This window comes from Aricia agestis, chromosome Z (genome assembly GCF_905147365.1).
Source record: "Aricia agestis chromosome Z, ilAriAges1.1, whole genome shotgun sequence".
Classification (NCBI taxonomy): Eukaryota; Metazoa; Arthropoda; class Insecta; order Lepidoptera; family Lycaenidae; genus Aricia; species Aricia agestis.
In genome coordinates this window covers 6,525,650-6,551,077 of record NC_056428.1, presented here as the reverse complement: position 1 = coordinate 6,551,077, position 25,428 = coordinate 6,525,650, and the positions used below count along the sequence as shown (strand labels likewise).

Here is a 25,428-nt window from a genome sequence, read left to right as displayed (position 1 = left end):
TGGCACGTCAGTACCTTCAGAAAGACTTTTTTCACAGGCAGGGCTAGTTTTGACTGAACGAAGGAACCGATTGAAGGGGAAAAGATTAAGTAAACTTTTATTTTTACATAGCATTGACAAAAAATATTGGAATATGTAAAAAAAAATGTGTTGGCTGTGTGATTTTGAATTTGAATAAATATATTTCCTGCTTTTATTAATACATATTTTTGTTTTAATTAAGGCCTAACCTAACCTAAAATACGTCATGGCGAAAACAATCGATGTTTAAGAAACATCGATGTATTTCTCAATACATCGTATTACCATCGATGTGACCGGTCGATGCATTACATCGAAAAAAACATCGATGTATATTTTAAATGTCCATCCCTAGTGCCCCTTTAGGTGTTGGTGAAAACGGGCAGTAGTCTACTATAATACATTTGTGCCAAATAACATAAAAATTGCTCCATAAATAATTTTCCGCTTTTTTTCAAATTTTCCTCTGTATCTTCGCTCCTTTTGGTCTTAGCATGACGAGATATAGCCTCTAGCCTTCCTCGATAAATGGCATATCAATCAGATTAGCGCGTTCAAACAATCTAACAAACTCTTCAGCTTTATAGTATTATTATAGATAAATATTGCATTATCACCATACTCGCTGACACAGCTTATCAGGACCATAAAGTTAATATACCTAGTGGAGTAGTGCAACAATCTCGAGCTGTCACACGAAACCCAAATTGATTTACGTCTACGTCTGTGTGTACAAATATGTTTACGTGTGCGTGTTAGTAATGTATTACAATCATCTTTCTAAGAGCTTAAGAGCGGCCGCAGACTTACAATTTCAAGTTGCCCAATACACCTACCACCTACCAAATACACCTTTTTAATTGTAGGTAATAAAGGAATCGCGGTTCTTATACGATCGGTGTCCAATTATTTAGTTGTACAATTTAGTTGGATGCAATGTGCCTGCTCTCATAAGTCGCTATAAAAAATAAAATAAAAAAAAGTCTTTATTCAAACCAACAAAACAGATCAATTTAAACAAGTTACAAAAACAGATATAATTTGAAATGGCGGCCTTACTGCTGGAAGCAGTCTCTTCCAGGCAACCATAAAATATAACTAAAAATATTTAAAATAAAAAAAATATAAGATAAGATACTATTAGAATGTAAATAAATAAATATAATACTAATATTGGTATACTATGCAATTTAGTTGGCCAATTAGTCCGGCCGGTTAGGCTAAATTGTCAGCATGCCGATAAGTGCCGACTGGATGTCAAACAGATGAGAAAAAAGAGTTTTGCTGTCATGTATCACACGTCTCTTTTTACCACGCAGTGTTATTGATGCTAATAATTGATGGTGACATCACGCTTGCTCGCCTTTGTTTCTCTATTCCGCTAGGTATACTAACTTTATGATCCGGACTCACCCTGTCCTCCTCAGCTGTCCACATAATACGCTTAGGTACTAGCCTTACGTTAAATAGTATTGGCGTGAAATATACCGATGTGGCGTTTCATATCCCTGGAGTTGACGAAGGTAACGTTGCAGGTCTGGCAGGAATCGCTGTCGGGGTGGTAGTCCAGGTGGATCACCAAGTGGTCCAGGCTGGTGCAGGTCTCGCAGCAGACGGGGCACGGGAACTGGCCCACTTCGAACATCAGGTGCACACGCATGTGGCTGCGGAGACGGCACTATAATAATAAAAAAACTTGAGAGGTGTCAAAGGACACGCGGATGGAACGAAGTTCCAGTTTATTATTTGTTATACAAAAAACCTTTATACACTCAAAAAATAGACAGAGAGAGAAACACGCGCTACCGCACGGCTATAGTTAGCAAAAATTCTATAGTTGTGAGCCGTGCGACACAACTTTTCGCCTTATTTTTTTCTGTCTAGCTCCCTTTCGCAACGCGCGATAAGGAACTTCGTTACAATAATAATAACTCCTACACCGGTTTCGGTGACGGTCGCCGGTTTCATTGAAATCAAGATCAGTTTTATAGCATCCAATTGTGTGCGCAGTACACAAGAGTACTCTCTATTCCTTTTACTCTCATAGCCCAATGGGACGGAAGACCGACATGGCTGGCGAGAGATCAGGCGCAGGACCGACTTTTTACATGCCCATCCGACGCATGGATCATCTCACTTGTCAGACAATCAGGTGATCAGCCTGCATTATCCTAACCAAACTTGGAAATAACATGTTTCCAACGCCGGAATCGAATCCACGACCTCCGAGGCAACAGCCGAGCTCTGAACAACTGGGCCACGGAGGCGTTACTGTGGATACAAGTTAAGGTCTTGTTACACCTAGTAGAGTGGCGAAACATTGCTCCCAAAGCTGAGTCGAGAGCACTGTCTCGGTCTACTCGGTACTCGGTAGGTGTAATCAAGACAATTCAATGTTGAATAGAATAAAGTATCTACCTAACTAACTTCTTGCCACGTTACAAGTGTCTCTAGCGCAAACTATCCAGTTAAGAGAGACATGATATTAGAAATCTCAATATCATTTCTGGAAACCTATCTATAGATATATTATGGCCACATATTATGGCTTTCATGAAAACCCTAATGCGGCTGATCGATTACACCTACTTACTACGTTTTACTTGAATAGGTCTTATAGTTTCGGAGAAAAGTGGCTGTGACATACGAATTAGCAGACAGACATGAATCTATAAGTGTTCCCTTTTCTTGCTTTTTGGCTACGGAACCCTAAAAAAGTTTAATGCTCAGCTTTTACCTTATCACCACACGTCGCCCCGCAAAAGGGGCAGTGCAGACGCTCCTCCGGATGTTTGGTCTTCGGGCGAGTGGTCAACGTGGGCGTGGTCTCCTTTTGCGTGGTCTCCTTGGGCGTGGTCACTGAGGGCGTAGTGTCCGTGGGCGTAGTGTCCGTGGGCGTGGTCTCTGTGAGCGTGGTCTCCCTGAGCGTGGTTTCCGTGAGCGTGGTCCCCGTGGGCGAGGCCACCGTGGGCGTGGTCTCCGTGGTCCCGGCCGTGCAGCTGGCCGACTTGGGCCAGCGATCGTACCTCGCCAGCCCCTTCGTTACTTTATTTAGTACATCTGGTACGGAGACACAAGGAATCCTGAGAATCAACATAAGAAACTTTTATCTCGAAAAATGTACGGTTCTCGCGCGATAAACGAACTTTGGCGCAACGGGAGAGCATGGCTCTCCCAATACGTGGGAGAGCCATGCTTCGGCACGAACGTGCCGGCTCGACCGGAGAAATACCACGTTCTCACAGAAAACCGGCGTGAAACAGCGCTGTGTTTCGCCGAGTGAGTGAGTTTACCGGAGGCCCAATCCCCTACCCTATTCCCTTCCCTACCCTCCCCTAATTCCTTGCCATCCCTACCCTCCCCTATTACCCTATTCCCTCTTAAAAGGCCGGCAACGCACCTGCACCTCTTCTGATGCTGCGAGTGTCCATGGGCGACGGAAGTTGATTTCCATCAGGTGATCCGTTTGCTCGTTTGCCCCCCTATATCATAAAAAAAACGGAGTTGCGGGCGTCAGAACTCAGAGGACAGAGCGCATATACTCTATATATTTAAAGTTGATCGCACATTTGCCAGCACTTGTACGCGCCGAACGTACTGCACAGTTCAGGAAATGCGGCGCGTACGGTGCGGATGTTAACGCAAGTATCCGATCGCAAGTTTGCCACAGCGAGTATCCAAACGTCGAGCGCCCCTTAAAGGGCCCATTCACGCCAAGACTGCCGTGCAGTCTTGCCGTGAATGGGCCTCTTTACGTCTCCCGCGCATCTCTTTTCCTTTGCAGTGGAAGGCCGGCGCCGGCGTGCGGCACCGCCATTACATCTCTACACATTAACTATCGAACATTATATTATCACTGCGCTTTAACTTAATAAATGTTAAGGAAGATTGATGTTCTTCTTCTAACAAAGTCTGAAGACTAACAAGGTGCAGTCACCTCACCAGCGGACCCCCTTAAATATTTAATCTATTTTGTTTTTAGTATTTGTTATAGCGCGAGCGGCAAGATATACACAATCTGTGAAAATTTCAGAAGTCTAGCTATAGTGGTTCTTGAGTTACAGCCTGGAGACACACAGACAGACAGTCTGGACAGACATCGAAGTCTTAGTAAAAGGATCCCGTTTTAATCCTTTGGGAACGGAACAATAAAAATTAATTATAAAATCGTCAATTTTGCTTTAGTCGCCTTCTTGAGAATACTTTGTAAATCTTACCTTTCATTACGATGTAAAAAATATAAACGCCTGTGGTGCGCGCCGCTGCGGAAGTGCAGATGGAAGGTCCTGATATTAGCAAAGCTGACGCCGCAGTGGCACGCGTACGGCTTCTCGCCCGTGTGCGTGCGCTCGTGGACGCGCAGAGGGGCCCTTGAGGAAAGGGTTAACGTTAGTTGGGGAGTCCAGAATGCTATTTGAACTCGTGACTGGATGAACACGATAACTAACAGTAGAAAATGCCTTTTTTGCATAAATGGAGGCTTTAGGGCCAGAAAAATTATTTGAAATAAAAAAACACTGTACATTTTATGGTAGACAGATATATTAGCCAGGTGATAAAGTACAAGGTTTGCTCAAATTGTAAGGGAAAAAATGAGTAATTGTTGTATGTTACAAATGTTAGTTACAGACTACAGTCAGAGTAGACAGAATTATAGAGTATGCCGAACATAGAACTGATGTTGAAATTTTTAATTTTGACGTATTATGACGAAAATCGTCGCTAGGGTTGTTAACTTGTTACCTACGAATTTAAAACTATGACATATTCGTTGGACGTGTTCCTCTTTGGTCGTATTGTGGTTTGTTTTGGCACATGCGATTAAAATTGACAGAATCCAATTTTGAAATCTTTATTTTAAATATTTAACCCTTTAGCCGCCAAGGTCGGAATAATCCGACAAATATTTTCGGGCCCATTTCGCCAAGGTCGGATATTTACGACCAGTACCACTACTCGGTTAATCTGCCTTTTTTGTTTGATAGCACTGTATTATATTGAAATAATGTTTATACTTGGTAAATAGTTAACGAAGTAATAATTTACAATTGATTACACTTTAGTTTCTTAATTAGAAGACCTAAAAATAATGTCTAAAGTTAAATAAATTAACGAAAATATTCTTAGAAAAGTATATTGATGTCCAACGCCCGAGTAGGAAAAATCCGACAGTAGGGACGGGACATAAGCAATGATTTACTGATACAAAAATCCACATAAATGAAAACATTTCTGTTTTTACTAACTAATTTATTATAAAGCAATGGTTACTGAACAAATAAACTTATTTTACCTAATTTATAATAAATATAGTATAAAAATTTCAGTGATTGAATTGACGATTCCCATCCCTATCCTGCATGTTGTCAGCACACCCTGCGCCACGGTCGGAAAAAGACGACCGCTTCTGACGTCATAAGCGAGTACCCCTTCTAGAATTTTCCACTAGTGTTGTGGTTATAATGATGCTATCGATAAATGTGATTGTAGTGGATACTTAAATTAGAAATAAAATTACAATAAATTACGAAGTAACGCTTTCCTATCTGTCTGTCTGCTACGACATTTAGATGAAATAGTATGCGTGTAAAGGGGATGGGATATGGATCTATTGAAAATCTATATATTTTGTAGTAGGTTATATATTTTAACAACTCAATTATTTAATCCGTGGAAACTATGAAATTAATATTATTTGAAATGTAATAACAAATATCGGGAATTATGTCACTTCACTATTCAAGCTGTTTTTATCTAATGTTTTTGCCAGCGTTGTATATCTACTTACAACATTATGGATTCAAATAATTTTAGATATCAGTTTATACTTTATATAAATTATAAATTATCGACATCCAAAAAGATAAGTTTGCACATCACTATTACATATTTCGAGCTGGCGCTAGAAGCACGACAATTGATTTTAAGCTCGGCGGTTAAAGGGTTAAAAATAAATTATATCAGCCAGCGCGAGGCACATTCCCTTCATAATCCTAGTGAAACCCGACGAATTTGACAGATATTGAAACCTGTCCGTTTCTTTGCAGTCGAAGTACTGGTAGTTATGTCTATTGTGCTACAGTCATGCTCGTCAACTCACGTCTTCATTTGTGTAAGTTACTCGAGCGTCGCGGAGATAGAACTTTTTAGATTGGGTCAAACTTAGGAAAAAATAATATGAGCGTATTTGTCCGGCGCCCTAGGCGGTCGTCTAGCGTTGGATATTACATTCTAATATTATAAATGCGAAAGTACGTTTGTTACCTTTTCACGCCCAAACAGCTGAACCGATTTTGCTGAAATATGGTATGGCGATACTGTAAGTTCCGGGAAAAGACATAGCATACTTTTTATCCCGAAAAAATGTACGGTTTACGCGCAATAAACGAATTTTGGCGCAGCTTCGTTGCGGGCGTCATGTCATCTAGTATTTTTTACATGTATCTTATATCTTTAAACGAGCAATTCTTGTATATATATATAATTGGAATCTCGGAATAGGCTCGAACGATTTTCATGAGTATATGGGGGGATTCGGTGGCGATAAATCGATCTAGCTAGGAATCATTTTTAAAAAATGTCATTTTCATCGAATACCGAGCAAAGCTCGGTCAAATAGCTAGTGTACACTAATACAGGGTGCAATTAAACCTACCGGCCAAATTTTTAGGGCATTTGGCATCGTTAGGAGAGTCCCTTTACCCAAAAATAGGGTGTTAATTTTTTACAATAACATATTATTTTATTCCAATCGAAATCGTTGCAGGATAGTCACTTCGTAAGAATTACGATATGACGCCGGTCGGTCTGTCGCCACTCGCCATACACGCACGTAGGGGTAGAGCGGGGGTGGCGCGGGGCGCCAGAGGGGCGCGAAAGGCACGCACCGGCGTTAAAACGGGATGGCGGCGGCGTAGGCGCGTAGTGGCCATAATTGTGGTGTTTTTTAGGAAAACTTTCGGAAGCTATTTTTAAAAATTGTAGTACCTACTGAGTGGAGTGATTTTTAACAAGGATCAATACTTACATCAAAATTTGGCCGGAAGGTTTAATTGCACCCTGTATAATAGAGAGGTAAAATTTGTTTTTTTGTTTGTAGGTAGTAGAGGTAATCTCTGAAACTACTGGTCCGATGGCAAACATTTTAACACCGATGGAAAGCTGGTATGTTCCTGAGGCTATATTAATTTAGGTACCAAAAGTTGTTTTTTTCTGAAATTATGTCATTCTCAGAATTCCAAGCGAGCGAAGCTTCCAAAAGCTTATATATTATATTATAATAATACTGACTTCTCCGGAAACGCCTTGCCGCAGGTCTGGCAGACGTACGGTTTGTGTTTGCGGTGGGTGACCAGGATGTGCCTCGTGAGGGTCTGCTTCGATATGAAGCACCCCCCGCACTCCGCGCACTCGTATGGTTTCTCGCCTGCAACATGCAGATGTAAGTTGATGATGTATTGATATAAGATTTGTGATTATATTTTATTGATTATAGAGTTCGCTGTGAAAGAAGCAGCACTGAAAGTAATTCTTTTTCACATTTGTATGGAAAATTTCATGACGCCCATACAAATCACAAAAAAATTTGCTCTTTCAGAGCTGCAAAGTGACAAAGATGAATAACTTTCCCAGTTTTCCACATTTTCCAATCACGCTTTGCTCTTATTAGACGCAGCGTGATACTTTCTATGCATCATAAATATGTGTTGTTTTTTTGTTTTTCCCTAAGTGTCTAAACACACTAGGCCGAAAAAATGCGGCCGAAGTTCCGCATGATTACGCCTGCTATGTATTTTATACCGATGACACACCATGCCGAAATTAGCCGCGTATTGTATGCGTTTGACCTCATCGTTTGACATTGCTGACGAGTGACGTAATCTTACCGAACTTCGGCCGCGTAAACAAAAGCTCGAGCCTCGATGAGAATAATGTGTGTTACAAATTATTGTAACATGCATAAAAATGACAATTTTTTACAGAAATATCAATATTTCAGTCTAGATACACAAAAATATTATCATTTCTGACATAAAGTAATATACATAACAAATCACCTGTATGTACCCTTGTGTGTGATATCAAATTTTGCTTGGATTGACAATTCTTCCCACAGAACTTGCAATTATATGTTTTCCGTACACGGGGATGACAATGAGCATTATGCCACTGCAGTCTACTTTTATAAATAAACTCCATTGCACATTTCTTACATGGGTAAATATTGCCTGACTGCATGATTTTCTTTTTTGGAGGTTCACTTTTTATATTCGACGATTCTAAAAGTGAATTTTTGAAGCTAGATGAGTTTACATTAGGAGTTGAAATTATATCATTCGGAAGAGGAATTTCCGAATCTGAGGGAGTAGAGGTTTCAAGCGGCACGGTGGTGGTTAATAGTGGGTCTACTTCAGTATAATGCATCACTTGTGAAAATAGATTTTTAATTTTTTTTCTTGGTTTGTCTACAATGTATAGGCATCTCCTTAACACCACATTTTCGTCACTATTAGTATCTGGGCTAGGAAGTTGGTTCTCTAATGATTTTGAATTAATTTTCCTTTGATAGGTTTTTTCTGATGTTCCAGGTACTGGTCCTATTGAATCTGTAAATAATATTTCATATTAATACTAAAAATAATACATTTTATTTTGAAGACATGCTTTATGTAGATTGTGGGCAAGTATATTAGATTTTTTTAAGAAAAAGAAACTTTTTAGAGAAATTAATTTGCATTGGAATATTTTTTATTTTAAATGCATAAAAACTGCCTAAAAATTCTTGCACACGGCAACTATTTAGACATAATTCCACAATTTACCTTTTGACTCCTCATTTATTTGATCAGCATAATATTTTGGCACAGAATAATTCACCAAATCAGACTGCTTCATTACGGCTAATTCTACTTTTTCTTCAATCTGTAACAGAAAATGAGTTTTTTTTTGGCTACTTATGTTACTAGGTACACAGGTTTAAAAATAATTTTAAAAATGTTCCTACAAATTATTTATGTGCAGTAAGCACTTGTAAAACAGTAACCTCATTGGAGTTCTGAAGATGTGTCCTCCTAGCTAGCACAAACAGTTGCTGAGCCTGCCGCAAACGCGTGCGACACAAGGAACATATTCTAGGCGGGTTTTCCAACTGTAAAATTCAAATTGACATTTTTTTATTACATTATGCCTGCTAGTTGCAGGCAACAGTCCATAGGCCTTAGGAATCTGTAATACAATACAAAAATTATTGTTTCAATGATTCTATTCTTGAGCATTGCAGGGCTGTAGCTAGAGTCAATGCTGAGGTAGGACAGCATTGGTTACAGGCAGGACGGAAGTAAAAAATTATCATAATATTAATTATTATTGATCTGTCCTCGGAGCATGGGTTCCTAAATCAATCACCATGTTTACAAATATTTGCTTGCTACAATTTTTTTTTATCACAAACTATGAACAAACAATTTAATAATAAAAATATATCTCTATTATATTTCTCTGTACTAAATTAAACAAACCTTTATCTCTGCTAACTGCTCACAGACATTCCATAAATTGTTATTTACAATATCGCTAACATTTTTTGAAGGATGAAAACATACTAAACAAGAGGCTTGTTCCATTTTTCAGTCGAAAACAGAGTAACTACGAGTCACAACTAAAAACGTGCGATACGATTTAATGTAAGATAAATTTACAACAATTTATTTATTTATTTATGATCACCATTGATTCTGAACACATTTACAATTAACAAAAGTCAATCAAAGTCACTGTCTCACAATTTTTTTTTTCCTAATATGGCACTTCGGTCTTTGGCTATAAAACCATGGCCAGTGTTGAGTAAATGGCGGAAAACAATATTCTTCAGAAAGTGCGCGTCAGTAGCGCCATAATATTACAAAATAAGTTAAGGGGCATATTATGTGAAAAAGTAAACAAGGGCTTATTTATTTTGTATATTATAGTAAATAAAATCCCACCAAAAACATGAAATATAAAAGGAGCCAAGCAAAATATTGCGTAAAAAGTCTCCCATACAAATTTACAGCACTGAACCCTTTATACGCCAGTCCGACTCGCAAGTGCGGCCAAGTGGCCGGTTTCATAATTTTCCCTTTTATTGTGAATAAAGGATAGGCCTTTATAGATAGGCCGGGTACCAAATTTCAAGGTCTGCTAGAAGTACCTTAGAATTCTGATGATCTGTCAGTCAGTGAGTGACAAAATGGCAACAAAATGTAGTAAATTTGACCATCCGTAACTATCACCAGAGTAGACAGAATGATAGAGTATACCATAGACATAATATATCAGTATATATTATGTCTATGGAGTATACCGACTTAGAACTGAGGTTGAAATTTTTAAGTTTGACGTATTATGACAAAAATCGTCGCTAGGGTTGTTACCTACGAATTTAAAACTAATGACAATATTGCAGGCATAAGCTTTTCTGTATTTCTCTGGGATGTATAAATAAAACACGTTAATTTTAAATTATTTATATGTGCACACTTAGTTATTACAAAAAAACAAGTAGGTACCTAGTATATATTATACTTACCTATGTTAAAAAAATAAAACCAACTTCAAATTGTATAGAGTAATAATTATATATAAAACTGCCTTTATCAAACTACTCTGTCCGCCTGTCTGTCTGTCTCCAGGCTGTACCTATCTCAAGAACCGGTATAGCTAGACTTCTGAAATTTTCACAGATTCTGTATATTTTCTGTTGCCGCTATAACAACAAATACTAAAAACAAAATAAATTAATTAATATTTAAGGGTTTAGGCTCCCATACAACAAACGTGTTTTTTTTTCCTTTTTTGCTCGATATTAATAATGGTAACAGGTGGGGACTTAAAATTTTCACAAAGTCCTTAATTATATATATTATACTATAATAATTAATAATAATATTTACAATAAACTAATTAAGGGTGGCTCCCATACAAAAAACACAATTATTGGCCTATGTTTGCTCTATAACGGTACGGAACCCATCGTCCGCGAGTCCGACTCAAATGCGAGTCGGACTCGCGGACGATGGGCCGATTATTATTTTTAAGTTAAACGCACAAAAAAATATATTTACAAATTTGTTACTGAAAAATATTTGCGTCTATTGCGACCAGTTCTAAAAGCTTTGTTATTATTTTTCACGATATAAAAAATCCTCATTCGGATAAATAGCTTCAAAAAATATTTTTTGGACAAAATGGACAAATAACATTTGACATCTTTATGTCCTTTATTTTGTTAAAAATTGTTAGCAATATTTTATTATTGATGTGATCTTTAAAAGTCGACTGCAAAGTTTTCTCTAATTTAGCTACATAGTTTACGAAATCTTCGGGAGGTATGATTAGGAGCTGTGAGTTTGTATTTTTGCTATAATCCTTGTGATGCAAATAATGAGTCTCGGCACTGAAATTTTGGATAGTCTTATCTAATGGTGGATTTATATAAGATTCAAAAATAAGGCAATCCTTATGAATTTCTTTAAATTTTTTTAGAAGATAACCGCAAACATAAAAAAAAGATTTTTTCTCAGGCAGGTTCATGTCATTGTAATCTGAACTCAAAATTATAGTGTTTTTGATACCATCTTCTTCTTGAACTATTGAAACATTAGGTGGAATATTCTCTTTGTTACGTGAACTTTACACAAATTTTTCTTACTAAAGAATCACATTCAATTAAAACTTTTCCCAAATCGTCTGCACAGTTTCCTCCTTTCGGAGGTTTTATTATATTACAAAAAAACAATTTTCGGAAAGCTGAAATAAATTGTCTGCTTCTTGGTTCTATAGACATTCCATTTTTTGTCCTTATTTGCCCAAAAAGATTTTCGAGCACGTCTTGATTAAGACGTCTAGTAAATAAGAAACTATAACCTTCCAATTTTAAGGTCCTCAAGTAGCAATAATATGGATTTTATAGTTATTTGAAATCCTTGTATAAATTTCATGTTTGACGTAACATCATGCCCGTTCTTGGAGTTTATTAATTTCAAGTTTTTAAAAAACAAAAGCATTTCCTCTAAAAATGAAACTTGTGATTTCTCGACACACAGAATGCTCTTCTGTATTCATAGTCAGCTTTCAGAGTGGAAGAGTTTAAGATATCAAATAAATTATTAATTAATTTAACCAACTCAACAGTATCCCTCCCCTTTTCCTCAATCAATTTAAAATCAATATATGTAGCTACTCCAGAGGCGACAGAGTTGCTTAATAGCTGCGTGGCTTAACATACTTTCATTTTTTCAAAGTTTGATGGATAAATGTGACTATTCGTTAATTTCCGTGCAAATTTGAACTCCTTTTTTTATCCTGATTATAAAATTTTAGAATATGCTCGTATTTGGCTACTTTACCATTAAAGTGAAAGTCGTAATAATTCATAAAGTTATTGCGGACTGATTTAAAAAGATGTTTCGTATCATTTCGTCATCGAAAATATAGTATATTTTTCTGTGATTAATAAAAAAATATGGCTTATCAATAGTAACTGACCTCTTCGACGCTTTCAACGAATCAGATCCCATATCAGATACAAATGTTCTGATATTAAGGCCAGTCTCCAACAAATTTTTCAGAAGGCCGTCTATCCATTTAGCTATCTCATCGTAATTGCGACATTCTGAGAGTAGTGCGAATGCTATGGGTTGTTTCCAATTAATAAATATGCCGCGAATTATCACAACTAAAGCGTTTTTGGCCGGCTCTGCTGTTTGAACCCCTTCGATTTCATGAAATCCTATTATTTTTAAGTTTTTAAGCTCATGGCGTCAACTATTACTGAACAATATTTTTCCTGCTCTGTCATATTTTCTACTTTAATTTTAAGTGCTAACATTACTTTGTCATTGATCTCGGTAGTGATTGGAATGTAGTGTTTGCTTAGTGTACTTGCACAGGGCATGCATAATGCACTTTGCAGAAAACGGTAAGCTTGTGGGCTATTAAAATGTAAATTCAAACAAAATATAATAAAGTCCTGGTTATATCTATTTCCTTTATGATGGAATTTTAAATCGGTCTGGGCCTTTACTAACATAGCTAGTTCTTTCGTTAAAAATTGATCATGATAGTTTATGGAACATATTTTTTTTTTCTGAGATTGACAGTCTATATTTTCATATAATTTAATTTTTTTTTGTGGCTTCTGAAAGATCAGGTATTAGTTTTCTCTTACGTGGAATAGTGGTCTGAGTAGAATTATCGGTCAAAATAATATTCTCCGTTGTTACAGTCTGTGTTTCCTGCTCTTTTTTATGTAAAATTGGTAAATTTAAACTAGGTATTGCATTTTTTTTTAATTGTTTTCGACGTGAGTTTGTTAGAATATTGTGCTCAGCAAAATGATATTCGCAAACTAAGTAGCTCTTATGTGGCTTATGTAGTAAATCTTCCCGACATATTAAATGAAGCCACTCGGAACGTCTGTAAAAAAAACATCCATACTAATATTATAAATGCGAAAGTGTGTCTGTCTGTCTGATACCTCTTCACGTCCAAACCGCTGAACCGATTTTGCTAAAATTTGGCATGGAGATACTTTGAGTCCCGGGAAAGGACATAGGATACTTTTTACCCGAAAAAATGTACGGTTCCAGCGCGATAAACGAAATTTGGCGCAACGGAGTTATTAATGTAAAATATAAAATCGCTCTTTTAATATAATATCCATACTACCTGTTATTATAAATGCAAAAGTGTGTCTGTCTGTTCTTCCATACCTCTTCAACCAAACTCTTCACGCCCAAACCGCTGAACCAATTTTGCTGTAATTTGGTATGGAGATAGGTTCTCTAAGGAAAAATGTACAGTTCCCGCGCGATAAACAAATTTTGGCGCAATGTGGAGCCCTAGTGTATCCCATAACCTAAGCACTTTTGTAGCACACTTTACAGTCCACTAACTTTATCTAATAAAGGAAAAACAAAGCCTTCATTATTTTTTTTACGTCCGTGGCCTTCATATTCGAACTAGTACAATAAACAAACACTTATTATAGATATTCACCTTTCAGCATTAGCAGGAAGAGTAAACAATACCAATGTCGGTTTCAACAAGGATGAATTAAGGCACCCGTAGACGCTGCAGTATACTCCCGGCATTATTTAAATATAAGTAGTTAATTAAAAACTCGACGGGAAAGAATACGTGGATCGCTCGACGTGTTCTTACTTCTTCGTATGGATGTTGTTTATGTTTTGGCACATGCCATTAAAATTGTCAGAATCCAATTTTGAAATCCATATTTTAAAATATATTTTAAAAATAAATTATATCGGCCAGTTCGAGGCACATTCCGTTCATAATCCTAGTGAAACTCGACAAATTTGACGGATATTAAAACCGGTCCGTCTCTTTGCAGTCGAACTATAGTTATGTCTATTGTCAATGATATTCTATGTTACTATAGAAACTACGTACGTACTTGCATAATGGAGGTCAGTGGTAAGTGGTAACTATTGAAGTATTTATCGAAATTTCATGTAATTTGGAACGCTATTTTTAATACTTGCTCCTAGTGACCGAAATTCTAAATCCCTAGCTTTGTTAACATCGAAGATAAAAGGGGTGTGAAAATATAGCCGCGAAAAGGCCGTGCCTTTGCTAAAAAGCTTGGCTATGGCACTGCCGTTCCCCCAGCTCTCACTCATGCTTCGCAGGAATTTCGCGGCGCCGCGGCGTCGCGCACGGTTCTCGCGCGAGTGGGGATGCGGTCGGGGAACCAGCCGCGAAGTGCGAAAAATATGCGAATCGGATCCACAATTCCACACTCACGTTTCGCGGAAATTCCGTGGCGTCGCGCGCGGTTCTCACGCGAGTGGGGATGGGGCCTTAGGGCCGGGACACAAAAACACGGCACGACGTCGTACGACGTCGTACGGCGCCGTGTCGTGGGAATCCACGACGCGCGTCGTAAAAAACTGCGGCACGGCGCCGTACGGCGTCGTACGACGTCGCGTCTTAGAAACTCATCTTGAATTTCTACGTGAGTTTCTACGGCACGACGTCGTACGACGCCGTGCCGTGGTTTTTTAGGCTTATGTTTTTATGTTTAGTTTTTATTATTTTAATCATGTATAAACAATTAATACGTTGTTTACGACTTGACCAGCAACTTGTTATGGCGTTACCATGACATCTTTTGGACATGCGTAATAAACGGTTTGTCCAAAAATACGCCGACGAACACGGCCAGTATGCGCGATCCACGGCGCGATGCACATCGATCCGCGCCGCGCTGCGCGGCGCGCTCTCGCGCGCGAGTGTGGATCGGCAGTTAGATAGCTCATTTATCAAAGAAGGCTTTAGGCTATTATCACGCTAAAAACTAATAGGACCAAAGAAACAGAGGAAATGTGGTTAAAACGGAAAATTATTAGGAAGGGTTTATCTCACGAACTACTAAAGCAATTTTGTATGTTATTTGGCACAGATATAGAGTAGACTACGTGAAGAGAGATGAGCTATTTTGTTGCGAAAAAAATGTACGTTTACCGTAAAATTCCTACTAATTTACGCGAGTGAAGCCGCGTGGGACATCTAGTTTATAATATAAAGTAAGATAAATACGGCTCAAAAGCGCAAACTATAGTGCGTCAAGAAAGTGAAGAAAATGAATTGTTTTAAATGAAAGATCAAATGATTTCTTATAAAATATAATAATTTATACTACTTACTCGTACTTGACTAAGCATTTATGCGGTATTGTTACCTAACGTTTATATTATATTGTGACAATAGTCAATATTCAAAGTATGTGGGTTTGTTATTAAAATATGATTCAATGTGAAAACTCAAATATAATAAAAGTTTAACTATATTAAAATATGATTACTTAAGTAAAAAAATGTAATACTTATTAAAAACGAAACAAATATAATATTATGTATTTTATGTGTAAAATAAATGTAACTATAAACAATAAAATTACTTTTATTTACGACTTGAAGAAAAGGATAATTTCCAAGTTCGGTTCAATTTACCTATTTATAAAAAAAAATATAGTTCTCTTTTTAAACTTTTCTCAAAACGCTCAAAACGATCCATAATCCGTTCCACTTGGGTTTGTATCACTGACGCTCACATGCTAGTGGAACGGGAACAACTACGGTCTTGAGCGTGAGCGTTTCTAACGTCATCTGGAACGCGGGGAATATATACTGTCGTAATTGAAAGTGTAATGCGAAGACTCAGCTAAACATGAAGAATGTTTGCAGTGTTTTAGTAAATTTTATAGACTTAAATCTTCTTCAAGAGTATTAATGTTGTAAAATTTAAATAAAAACAAGATTTTCAAAAACATTACATTTTATTGTTATAAAGTAAAAAGTATTACTACTTGTACTATTGTCTATTCTGTGGTATTGCACATTTACTGCCGATCCACACTCGCGCGCAACAGCGCGGCGCGGATCGCGCATACTGCCAAATTTACTGATCCACACGCGCAAGGTTCGCGACATGTCCGCAATGTTGCCACTTTTTAATTTCTTCACTTTCTTGACGCACTATAGTTTGCGCTTTTGAGCCGTATTTATCTTACTTTATATTATAAACTAGATGTCCCACGCGGCTTCACTCGCGTAAATTAGTAGGAATTTTACGGTAAACGTACATTTTTTTCGCAACAAAATAGCTCATCTCTCTTCACGTAGTCTACTCTATATCTGTGCCAAATAACATACAAAATTGCTTTAGTAGTTCGTGAGATAAACCCTTCCTAATAATTTTCCGTTTTAACCACATTTCCTCTGTTTCTTTGGTCCTATTAGTTTTTAGCGTGATAATAGCCTAAAGCCTTCTTTGATAAATGAGCTATCTAACTGCCGATCCACACTCGCGCGCGAGAGCGCGCCGCGCAGCGCGGCGCGGATCGATGTGCATCGCGCCGTGGATCGCGCATACTGGCCGTGTTCGTCGGCGTATTTTTGGACAAACCGTTTATTACGCATGTCCAAAAGATGTCATGGTAACGCCATAACAAGTTGCTGGTCAAGTCGTAAACAACGTATTAATTGTTTATACATGATTAAAATAATAAAAACTAAACATAAAAACATAAGCCTAAAAAACCACGGCACGGCGCCGTACGGCGTCGTACGACGTCGCGTCTTAGAAACTCATCTTGAATTTCTACGTGAGTTTCTACGGCACGACGTCGTACGACGCCGTGCCGTGGTTTTTTAGGCTTATGTTTTTATGTTTAGTTTTTATTATTTTAATCATGTATAAACAATTAATACGTTGTTTACGACTTGACCAGCAACTTGTTATGGCGTTACCATGACATCTTTTGGACATGCGTAATAAACGGTTTGTCCAAAAATACGCCGACGAACACGGCCAGTATGCGCGATCCACGGCGCGATGCACATCGATCCGCGCCGCGCTGCGCGGCGCGCTCTCGCGCGCGAGTGTGGATCGGCAGTTAGATAGCTCATTTATCAAAGAAGGCTTTAGGCTATTATCACGCTAAAAACTAATAGGACCAAAGAAACAGAGGAAATGTGGTTAAAACGGAAAATTATTAGGAAGGGTTTATCTCACGAACTACTAAAGCAATTTTGTATGTTATTTGGCACAGATATAGAGTAGACTACGTGAAGAGAGATGAGCTATTTTGTTGCGAAAAAAATGTACGTTTACCGTAAAATTCCTACTAATTTACGCGAGTGAAGCCGCGTGGGACATCTAGTTTATAATATAAAGTAAGATAAATACGGCTCAAAAGCGCAAACTATAGTGCGTCAAGAAAGTGAAGAAATTAAAAAGTGGCAACATTGCGGACATGTCGCGAACCTTGCGCGTGTGGATCAGTAAATTTGGCAGTATGCGCGATCCGCGCCGCGCTGTTGCGCGCGAGTGTGGATCGGCAGTAAATGTGCAATACCACAGAATAGACAATAGTACAAGTAGTAATACTTTTTTACTTTATAACAATAAAATGTAATGTTTTTGAAAATCTTGTTTTTATTTAAATTTTACAACATTAATACTCTTGAAGAAGATTTAAGTCTATAAAATTTACTAAAACACTGCAAACATTCTTCATGTTTAGCTGAGTCTTCGGTTTACACTTTCAATTACGACAGTATATATTCCCCGCGTTCCAGATGACGTTAGAAACGCTCACGCTCAAGACCGTAGTTGTTCCCGTTCCACTAGCATGTGAGCGTCAGTGATACAAACCCAAGTGGAACGGATTATGGATCGTTTTGAGCGTTTTGAGAAAAGTTTAAAAAGAGAACTATATTTTTTTTTATAAATAGGTAAATTGAACCGAACTTGGAAATTATCCTTTTCTTCAAGTCGTAAATAAAAGTAATTTTATTGTTTATAGTTACATTTATTTTACACATAAAATACATAATATTATATTTGTTTCGTTTTTAATAAGTATTACATTTTTTTACTTAAGTAATCATATTTTAATATAGTTAAACTTTTATTATATTTGAGTTTTCACATTGAATCATATTTTAATAACAAACCCACATACTTTGAATATTGACTATTGTCACAATATAATATAAACGTTAGGTAACAATACCGCATAAATGCTTAGTCAAGTACGAGTAAGTAGTATAAATTATTATATTTTATAAGAAATCATTTGATCTTTCATTTAAAACAATTCATTTTCCAATCAAAATATTTCATTAAATGTTATTTAGTTTATTTAAGTAATTTAAATATTACATATTTGTAATGAAACAATAATATAAAGTTTTTTTGTCTCTACTCTCTCCTGAAAACTTTCGGAACATGGCTTTCGCGATATAGTTACGTTAAAATTAAAAAAAAAACTAGAACGCCCACTTTGACCCATCTTCGTCAAGGGTCGTTTTGAGCGAAAATGATGACGTCATGAGTGACGTCATAGCCGCTATCAAAACGACCCCGGTCGCCAAAGGGAACGGCAGAAGGGGACGTTTTGAGCGTTTTGGTCAAAATTAACGTCATCTGGAACGCAGCCATTAAGTCTATGCTTTCAATATACTTACTTAGATAGATTCTTACTTGAGCAATATCATAAGGACGCTATAATCACATTTTTTCACAAATATCAGCGATTTTCAGGTACCATTAGGAGTCACACTGCGAGGATATTTAATATTTTGGTTTCAAATGAAAGGTAATATATTCATCTCCACGTCTATAACTCCACACTCACGTTTCGCGGAAATTTCGCGGCGTCGCGCGCGAGTGGGGATGGGGCTTATACTGTCATTTTTTATATCTGGCAATAAAATAGTTCAAACGTTAAATATTTTTTACCGCTGGTAGCATTTTGAATTAATATGGCCAGTGTTGCCAATTTAGCATATTTTATGCTAAATTTGGCATATTTTTACGTTGTTTAGCATATTTATTTGTTGTTTAGCATATAGCATATTTTTTAGCATATGATTATTTAATAAAAAAATTACCATAACAGGGTAATAATTACTCTGAAAAGAGTGAAAGTATTACGCATTATTACCACTACCACATTCTAACGCCGAAATTGAACGCGTTTTCAGCCAAATGAATGTGATAGGTAAAGACTTCGCAACCGTTTGTCAGTAAAAAAACTTTAAATGCTATTTTATACATCAAATTCGGCCTAAAGAGGATAAGGAAATGCTGTTATTCGTGCTCAGTTCCGGATAACGGAACGGATAACGTATTGCGGTCTATAGATAGGTACCAACTACCAAGGACAGCTATAGTTTGGACAATGAATCTTCTATTAAGTATACGTTTACATGTACATCAGCAGCATCAGCCATCGATGAAGACCAAGATAATATTTTGTTCGATAATGTAATTGATTAAAACATAAAATAAATCGAGATTTTGTTGATTATTGGAACGAAGTTCCTTATCCCACGTTGCGCCTTGGGCTAGACTGAAAAAGTTGTAACGACACTTTTTTATTAATACCTGCATGGACTGCATGGTAGAGGCAGAGGGCGTTGATAGTTTAGTTTTTTTATTGAATCGTAAATACTGTTATACAAATAATACATGGCCAGTCTGTCATCATTTGACTTAATTAATCTGTGACTCTCGCAGGAATGTCTAAAAAATAATAGAGTCAATATTTTGACTAAGATAGAAAAGCGTTTGAAACTTATATTTTTTTATTTAAGGTCGAATTTTGACCATTGGGCGACCTCTAGTATTGAGAAATACATACCCGATGTATGTTTTTCTCTATAGAAATAGACTCCTATTTAAAACTTCGTTCCATCCGGGTATCCCTTGACACCTCTCAAGTTTTTTTATTAAAGATTTAAATTTAAATAACGTTTTATTAGACTATGAAAAGTTTTAGCATAATTTTATAACAATTGGCATAATTTTGGCAAAATTTTAACACCAGTTTAGCAAATTTTGTATGAGTCGTGTTGGCAACACTGAATATGGCAGAACTGTACATATTGAATCAGTATTCTTGTTTTGAGTTTTTGTCGCCGTACCGCCGTAAATTGATAGTGTGACGTGGTTTAGCGCAGATTTAGTGTTTATTGACGATCGTTTTGAGCGTTTTGAGAAAAGTTTAAAAAGAGAACTATATTTTTTTTTATAAATAGGTAAATTGAACCGAACTTGGAAATTATCCTTTTCTTCAAGTCGTAAATAAAAGTAATTTTATTGTTTATAGTTACATTTATTTTACACATAAAATACATAATATTATATTTGTTTCGTTTTTAATAAGTATTACATTTTTTTACTTAAGTAATCATATTTTAATATAGTTAAACTTTTATTATATTTGAGTTTTCACATTGAATCATATTTTAATAACAAACCCACATACTTTGAATATTGACTATTGTCACAATATAATATAAACGTTAGGTAACAATACCGCATAAATGCTTAGTCAAGTACGAGTAAGTAGTATAAATTATTATATTTTATAAGAAATCATTTGATCTTTCATTTAAAACAATTCATTTTCCAATCAAAATATTTCATTAAATGTTATTTAGTTTATTTAAGTAATTTAAATATTACATATTTGTAATGAAACAATAATATAAAGTTTTTTTGTCTCTACTCTCTCCTGAAAACTTTCGGAACATGGCTTTCGCGATATCGTTACGTTAAAATTAAAAAAAAAACTAGAACGCCCACTTTGACCCATCTTCGTCAAGGGTCGTTTTGAGCGAAAATGATGACGTCATGAGTGACGTCATAGCCGCTATCAAAACGACCCCGGTCGCCAAAGGGAACGGCAGAAGGGGACGTTTTGAGCGTTTTGGTCAAAATTAACGTCATCTGGAACGCAGCCATTAAGTCTATGCTTTCAATATACTTACTTAGATAGATTCTTACTTGAGCAATATCATAAGGACGCTATAATCACATTTTTTCACAAATATCAGCGATTTTCAGGTACCATTAGGAGTCACACTGCGAGGATATTTAATATTTTGGTTTCAAATGAAAGGTAATATATTCATCTCCACGTCTATAACTCCACACTCACGTTTCGCGGAAATTTCGCGGCGTCGCGCGCGAGTGGGGATGGGGCTTATACTGTCATTTTTTATATCTGGCAATAAAATAGTTCAAACGTTAAATATTTTTTACCGCTGGTAGCATTTTGAATTAATATGGCCAGTGTTGCCAATTTAGCATATTTTATGCTAAATTTGGCATATTTTTACGTTGTTTAGCATATTTATTTGTTGTTTAGCATATAGCATATTTTTTAGCATATGATTATTTAATAAAAAAATTACCATAACAGGGTAATAATTACTCTGAAAAGAGTGAAAGTATTACGCATTATTACCACTACCACATTCTAACGCCGAAATTGAACGCGTTTTCAGCCAAATGAATGTGATAGGTAAAGACTTCGCAACCGTTTGTCAGTAAAAAAACTTTAAATGCTATTTTATACATCAAATTCGGCCTAAAGAGGATAAGGAAATGCTGTTATTCGTGCTCAGTTCCGGATAACGGAACGGATAACGTATTGCGGTCTATAGATAGGTACCAACTACCAAGGACAGCTATAGTTTGGACAATGAATCTTCTATTAAGTATACGTTTACATGTACATCAGCAGCATCAGCCATCGATGAAGACCAAGATAATATTTTGTTCGATAATGTAATTGATTAAAACATAAAATAAATCGAGATTTTGTTGATTATTGGAACGAAGTTCCTTATCCCACGTTGCGCCTTGGGCTAGACTGAAAAAGTTGTAACGACACTTTTTTATTAATACCTGCATGGACTGCATGGTAGAGGCAGAGGGCGTTGATAGTTTAGTTTTTTTATTGAATCGTAAATACTGTTATACAAATAATACATGGCCAGTCTGTCATCATTTGACTTAATTAATCTGTGACTCTCGCAGGAATGTCTAAAAAATAATAGAGTCAATATTTTGACTAAGATAGAAAAGCGTTTGAAACTTATATTTTTTTATTTAAGGTCGAATTTTGACCATTGGGCGACCTCTAGTATTGAGAAATACATACCCGATGTATGTTTTTCTCTATAGAAATAGACTCCTATTTAAAACTTCGTTCCATCCGGGTATCCCTTGACACCTCTCAAGTTTTTTTATTAAAGATTTAAATTTAAATAACGTTTTATTAGACTATGAAAAGTTTTAGCATAATTTTATAACAATTGGCATAATTTTGGCAAAATTTTAACACCAGTTTAGCAAATTTTGTATGAGTCGTGTTGGCAACACTGAATATGGCAGAACTGTACATATTGAATCAGTATTCTTGTTTTGAGTTTTTGTCGCCGTACCGCCGTAAATTGATAGTGTGACGTGGTTTAGCGCAGATTTAGTGTTTATTGACGAACTGTGAAGTTTTTGATGTTTATACCAAGGTGCAGAAAAAAGAAATCGAGATTTTGTTCCCAGGTAAGTTCTATGATCTATCGCTTCACTGATCGCCCACTTTATCAACAACAGCAACTGTTAGATCAGAGAATATTTTCGTCATTCTCACATTAGTTATTCAGTAATATGCTCAATACATTAGAACGCTTAATAACGAATATGTCTCGTTGTTTCACTCGTTGCACGGTTAATCATTCGTCACATTTTTGCAGAAGGCACTACGCACTACTATGTTGTATTTAATTTTATCCCAAATTAATAAAGAAGGCAAATTTGGCAAATACTACGTGTTTTAACCATTCATGGCGGCATCTAGAATAAAGTACAACTTTAAAGTTGTGTCCAACGCATAAACGCCGGCTTTTGCGACGGACAAAATTTTCTACGAATATGTCTAGATTTTTCAATTTTTAATGCTATTTAAAGCTGGATGTAATGTTAACATCATGTTAAACCATAAAGTTAATATACTAGGTATATTAACTTTGTGTTATACATAGTTTTGTAAGCATAAAGCAAGTAAATGATACAAGCATTCTAAAGTAGCCTCCTTTAGAATGCTTGTATCCTAAAGTAGCTTTTCAATATAAGTATACTAGCGACCCGCCCCGCCGTCGCATGGGCATAAAATATATAGCCACTGAAAAAATGATTAAAATCTATAGCCTATGATCCTTCACATGGTCTACTTCTTATCTGTGCAGCCTATGATCCTTCACATGGTCTACTTCTTATCTGTGCCAAATAACATAAAAATTGCTCCAGTAGTTTGCGAGACAAACCCTTTCAAATAATTTCCCCCTTTTTTTTCCCACATTCTCCCATTAGTTTTAGCGTGATAAAATATAGCCTATAGCCTTCCTCAATAAATGTAACACTGAAAGAATTTTTCAAATCGGACCAGTAGTTCCTGAGATTAGCGCGTTCAAGTTAGCCCTTTCAAATAATATACGTGGGAGAGCCATGCTTCGGCACGAATGGGCCGGCTCGACCGGAGAAATACCACGTTCTCACAGAAAACCGGCGTGAAACAGCGCTTGCGCTGTGTTTTGCCGAGTGAGTGAGTTTACCGGAGGTCCAATCCCCTAACCTTTTTTTTCCCTACCCTCCCCTATTCCCTTCCCTTCCCATCCCTACTATTTCTGGGTGGTTCACAAAAAAATTACCACGATGGCTAAGGCTTCGCTGCGCTACGCTCCCGCCTTAGCCATCTAACCTAACCCAACCAAGTCGTATTGGGCCAGCACGAAGGGATACATTGCTGTAATTAATTACCTAAGAATTGTATACTGTTCTTATATTTATGACACGTTCCGTCACACGTAACTTCAAACACGTATTTAAAAAAACCTATGCATCCTCTAGACACAAATCAGGTGTCATTTGTCACTAACCCCTATAAAATTCCACCGTTCCCTCCTCTCTACCTATAATGCGTGATTCAAATGCCAACCCAACATTGTGACACGAGAATTTTATATATAAGATTATACAACCAAAATTACTAATTGCTGTCATTTAATAAAATATATGAAGCTTCACTTGATATAAATAACATGTTACATGAGGGAGAAGAAAAAATTAGGAAGGAATCAAATACTTTGCTACCAGTTATAACAATCTTGAATCATAATGCTTACTACAAGTGGAAAATAAACTAAACAATACTTTTTACAAATTATTTTAAATAAATTAACGATCAGCGTTAGCTTTATTAATAATTTTTAAAGGTTACATAAATAAAACCAGCAAATTCTAGTTGGACTGGCGTTGCAAAAGGAATTGACTCCACTCCAATCAGCTAACAAACATGTTTGTTACCTGATTGGAGCATATTCTATAGGAGCCACTTAATATTATGTATTATCTGTGTATTGTTGTCATAATGTCAACTTAAAGTATGAAAGAGCCTTTAGATAAATTAATTTGCTACTTCATGATTAAGGAGATACAGAAGATTGACAGGTTGGTAAACATGACAGACAGGCAAAACAGACTATCAATAAATAGGGTCCAATTTTTACCTTTTGGGTATGGAACCCAAATATACTTAAAACTCAAATAAGCTCCCTCGTGTCGTGAGTCAGGGATCAGTAAACTGAGTCCAATTTTATAGAACCCACATCCAAAAGTGGTGGTTACGTGAGCATCTGGAGCTGTAATTCAGAAGGGCGGCATATATTATAAGATTTATAAGGCTAATATATTGGGTCTAATTTTTGGAACCCAAATTCTAGATTGATAAACTCTTTGGAAGTCAAAGAGGATGTTTACGCGGGCATCTGGAGCTGTAGGTCAGTATGGTGGCATATAAAAAGCTAGTAAATTGGGTAAAATTTTTGGAACCCAAATTACAAATTGTGGTTAAAAGGGAATGTTTACGCGGGCATTTGTAGCTGTTGTTTGGGAGGGTGGAATATATTATAACTAATACAGAATTATAAGATCTAGTAGGTTGCGTTTTTTGGAATCCATTTCTCCCAATGGTAACCTTTCTTCGTAAGT

At 36.6% G+C, this 25,428-nt stretch overlaps 1 protein-coding gene across 2 annotated transcripts; it reads right to left on the bottom strand.

Moving 5' to 3' along the window:
- Positions 1–1,368: 1,368 nt before the first annotated feature.
- Positions 1,369–9,713, bottom strand: LOC121739311 (zinc finger protein 567-like). Of its 2 annotated transcripts, XM_042131696.1 has the most exons (8): positions 9,540–9,713; positions 9,065–9,169; positions 8,844–8,943; positions 8,079–8,627; positions 7,312–7,447; positions 4,239–4,391; positions 2,759–3,104; positions 1,369–1,699 (listed from the first exon to the last, which is right to left on the bottom strand). In XM_042131696.1, the coding sequence occupies exons 1-8, from the start codon at positions 9,642–9,644 to the stop codon at positions 1,484–1,486; spliced, it is 1,710 nt and encodes a 569-aa protein (XP_041987630.1). In that variant the 5' UTR covers positions 9,645–9,713; the 3' UTR covers positions 1,369–1,483. The 2 variants fall into 2 exon arrangements, with proteins under 2 accessions (XP_041987630.1, XP_041987631.1); XM_042131697.1 differs by lacking the exon at positions 9,065–9,169.
- Positions 9,714–25,428: the final 15,715 nt, after the last annotated feature.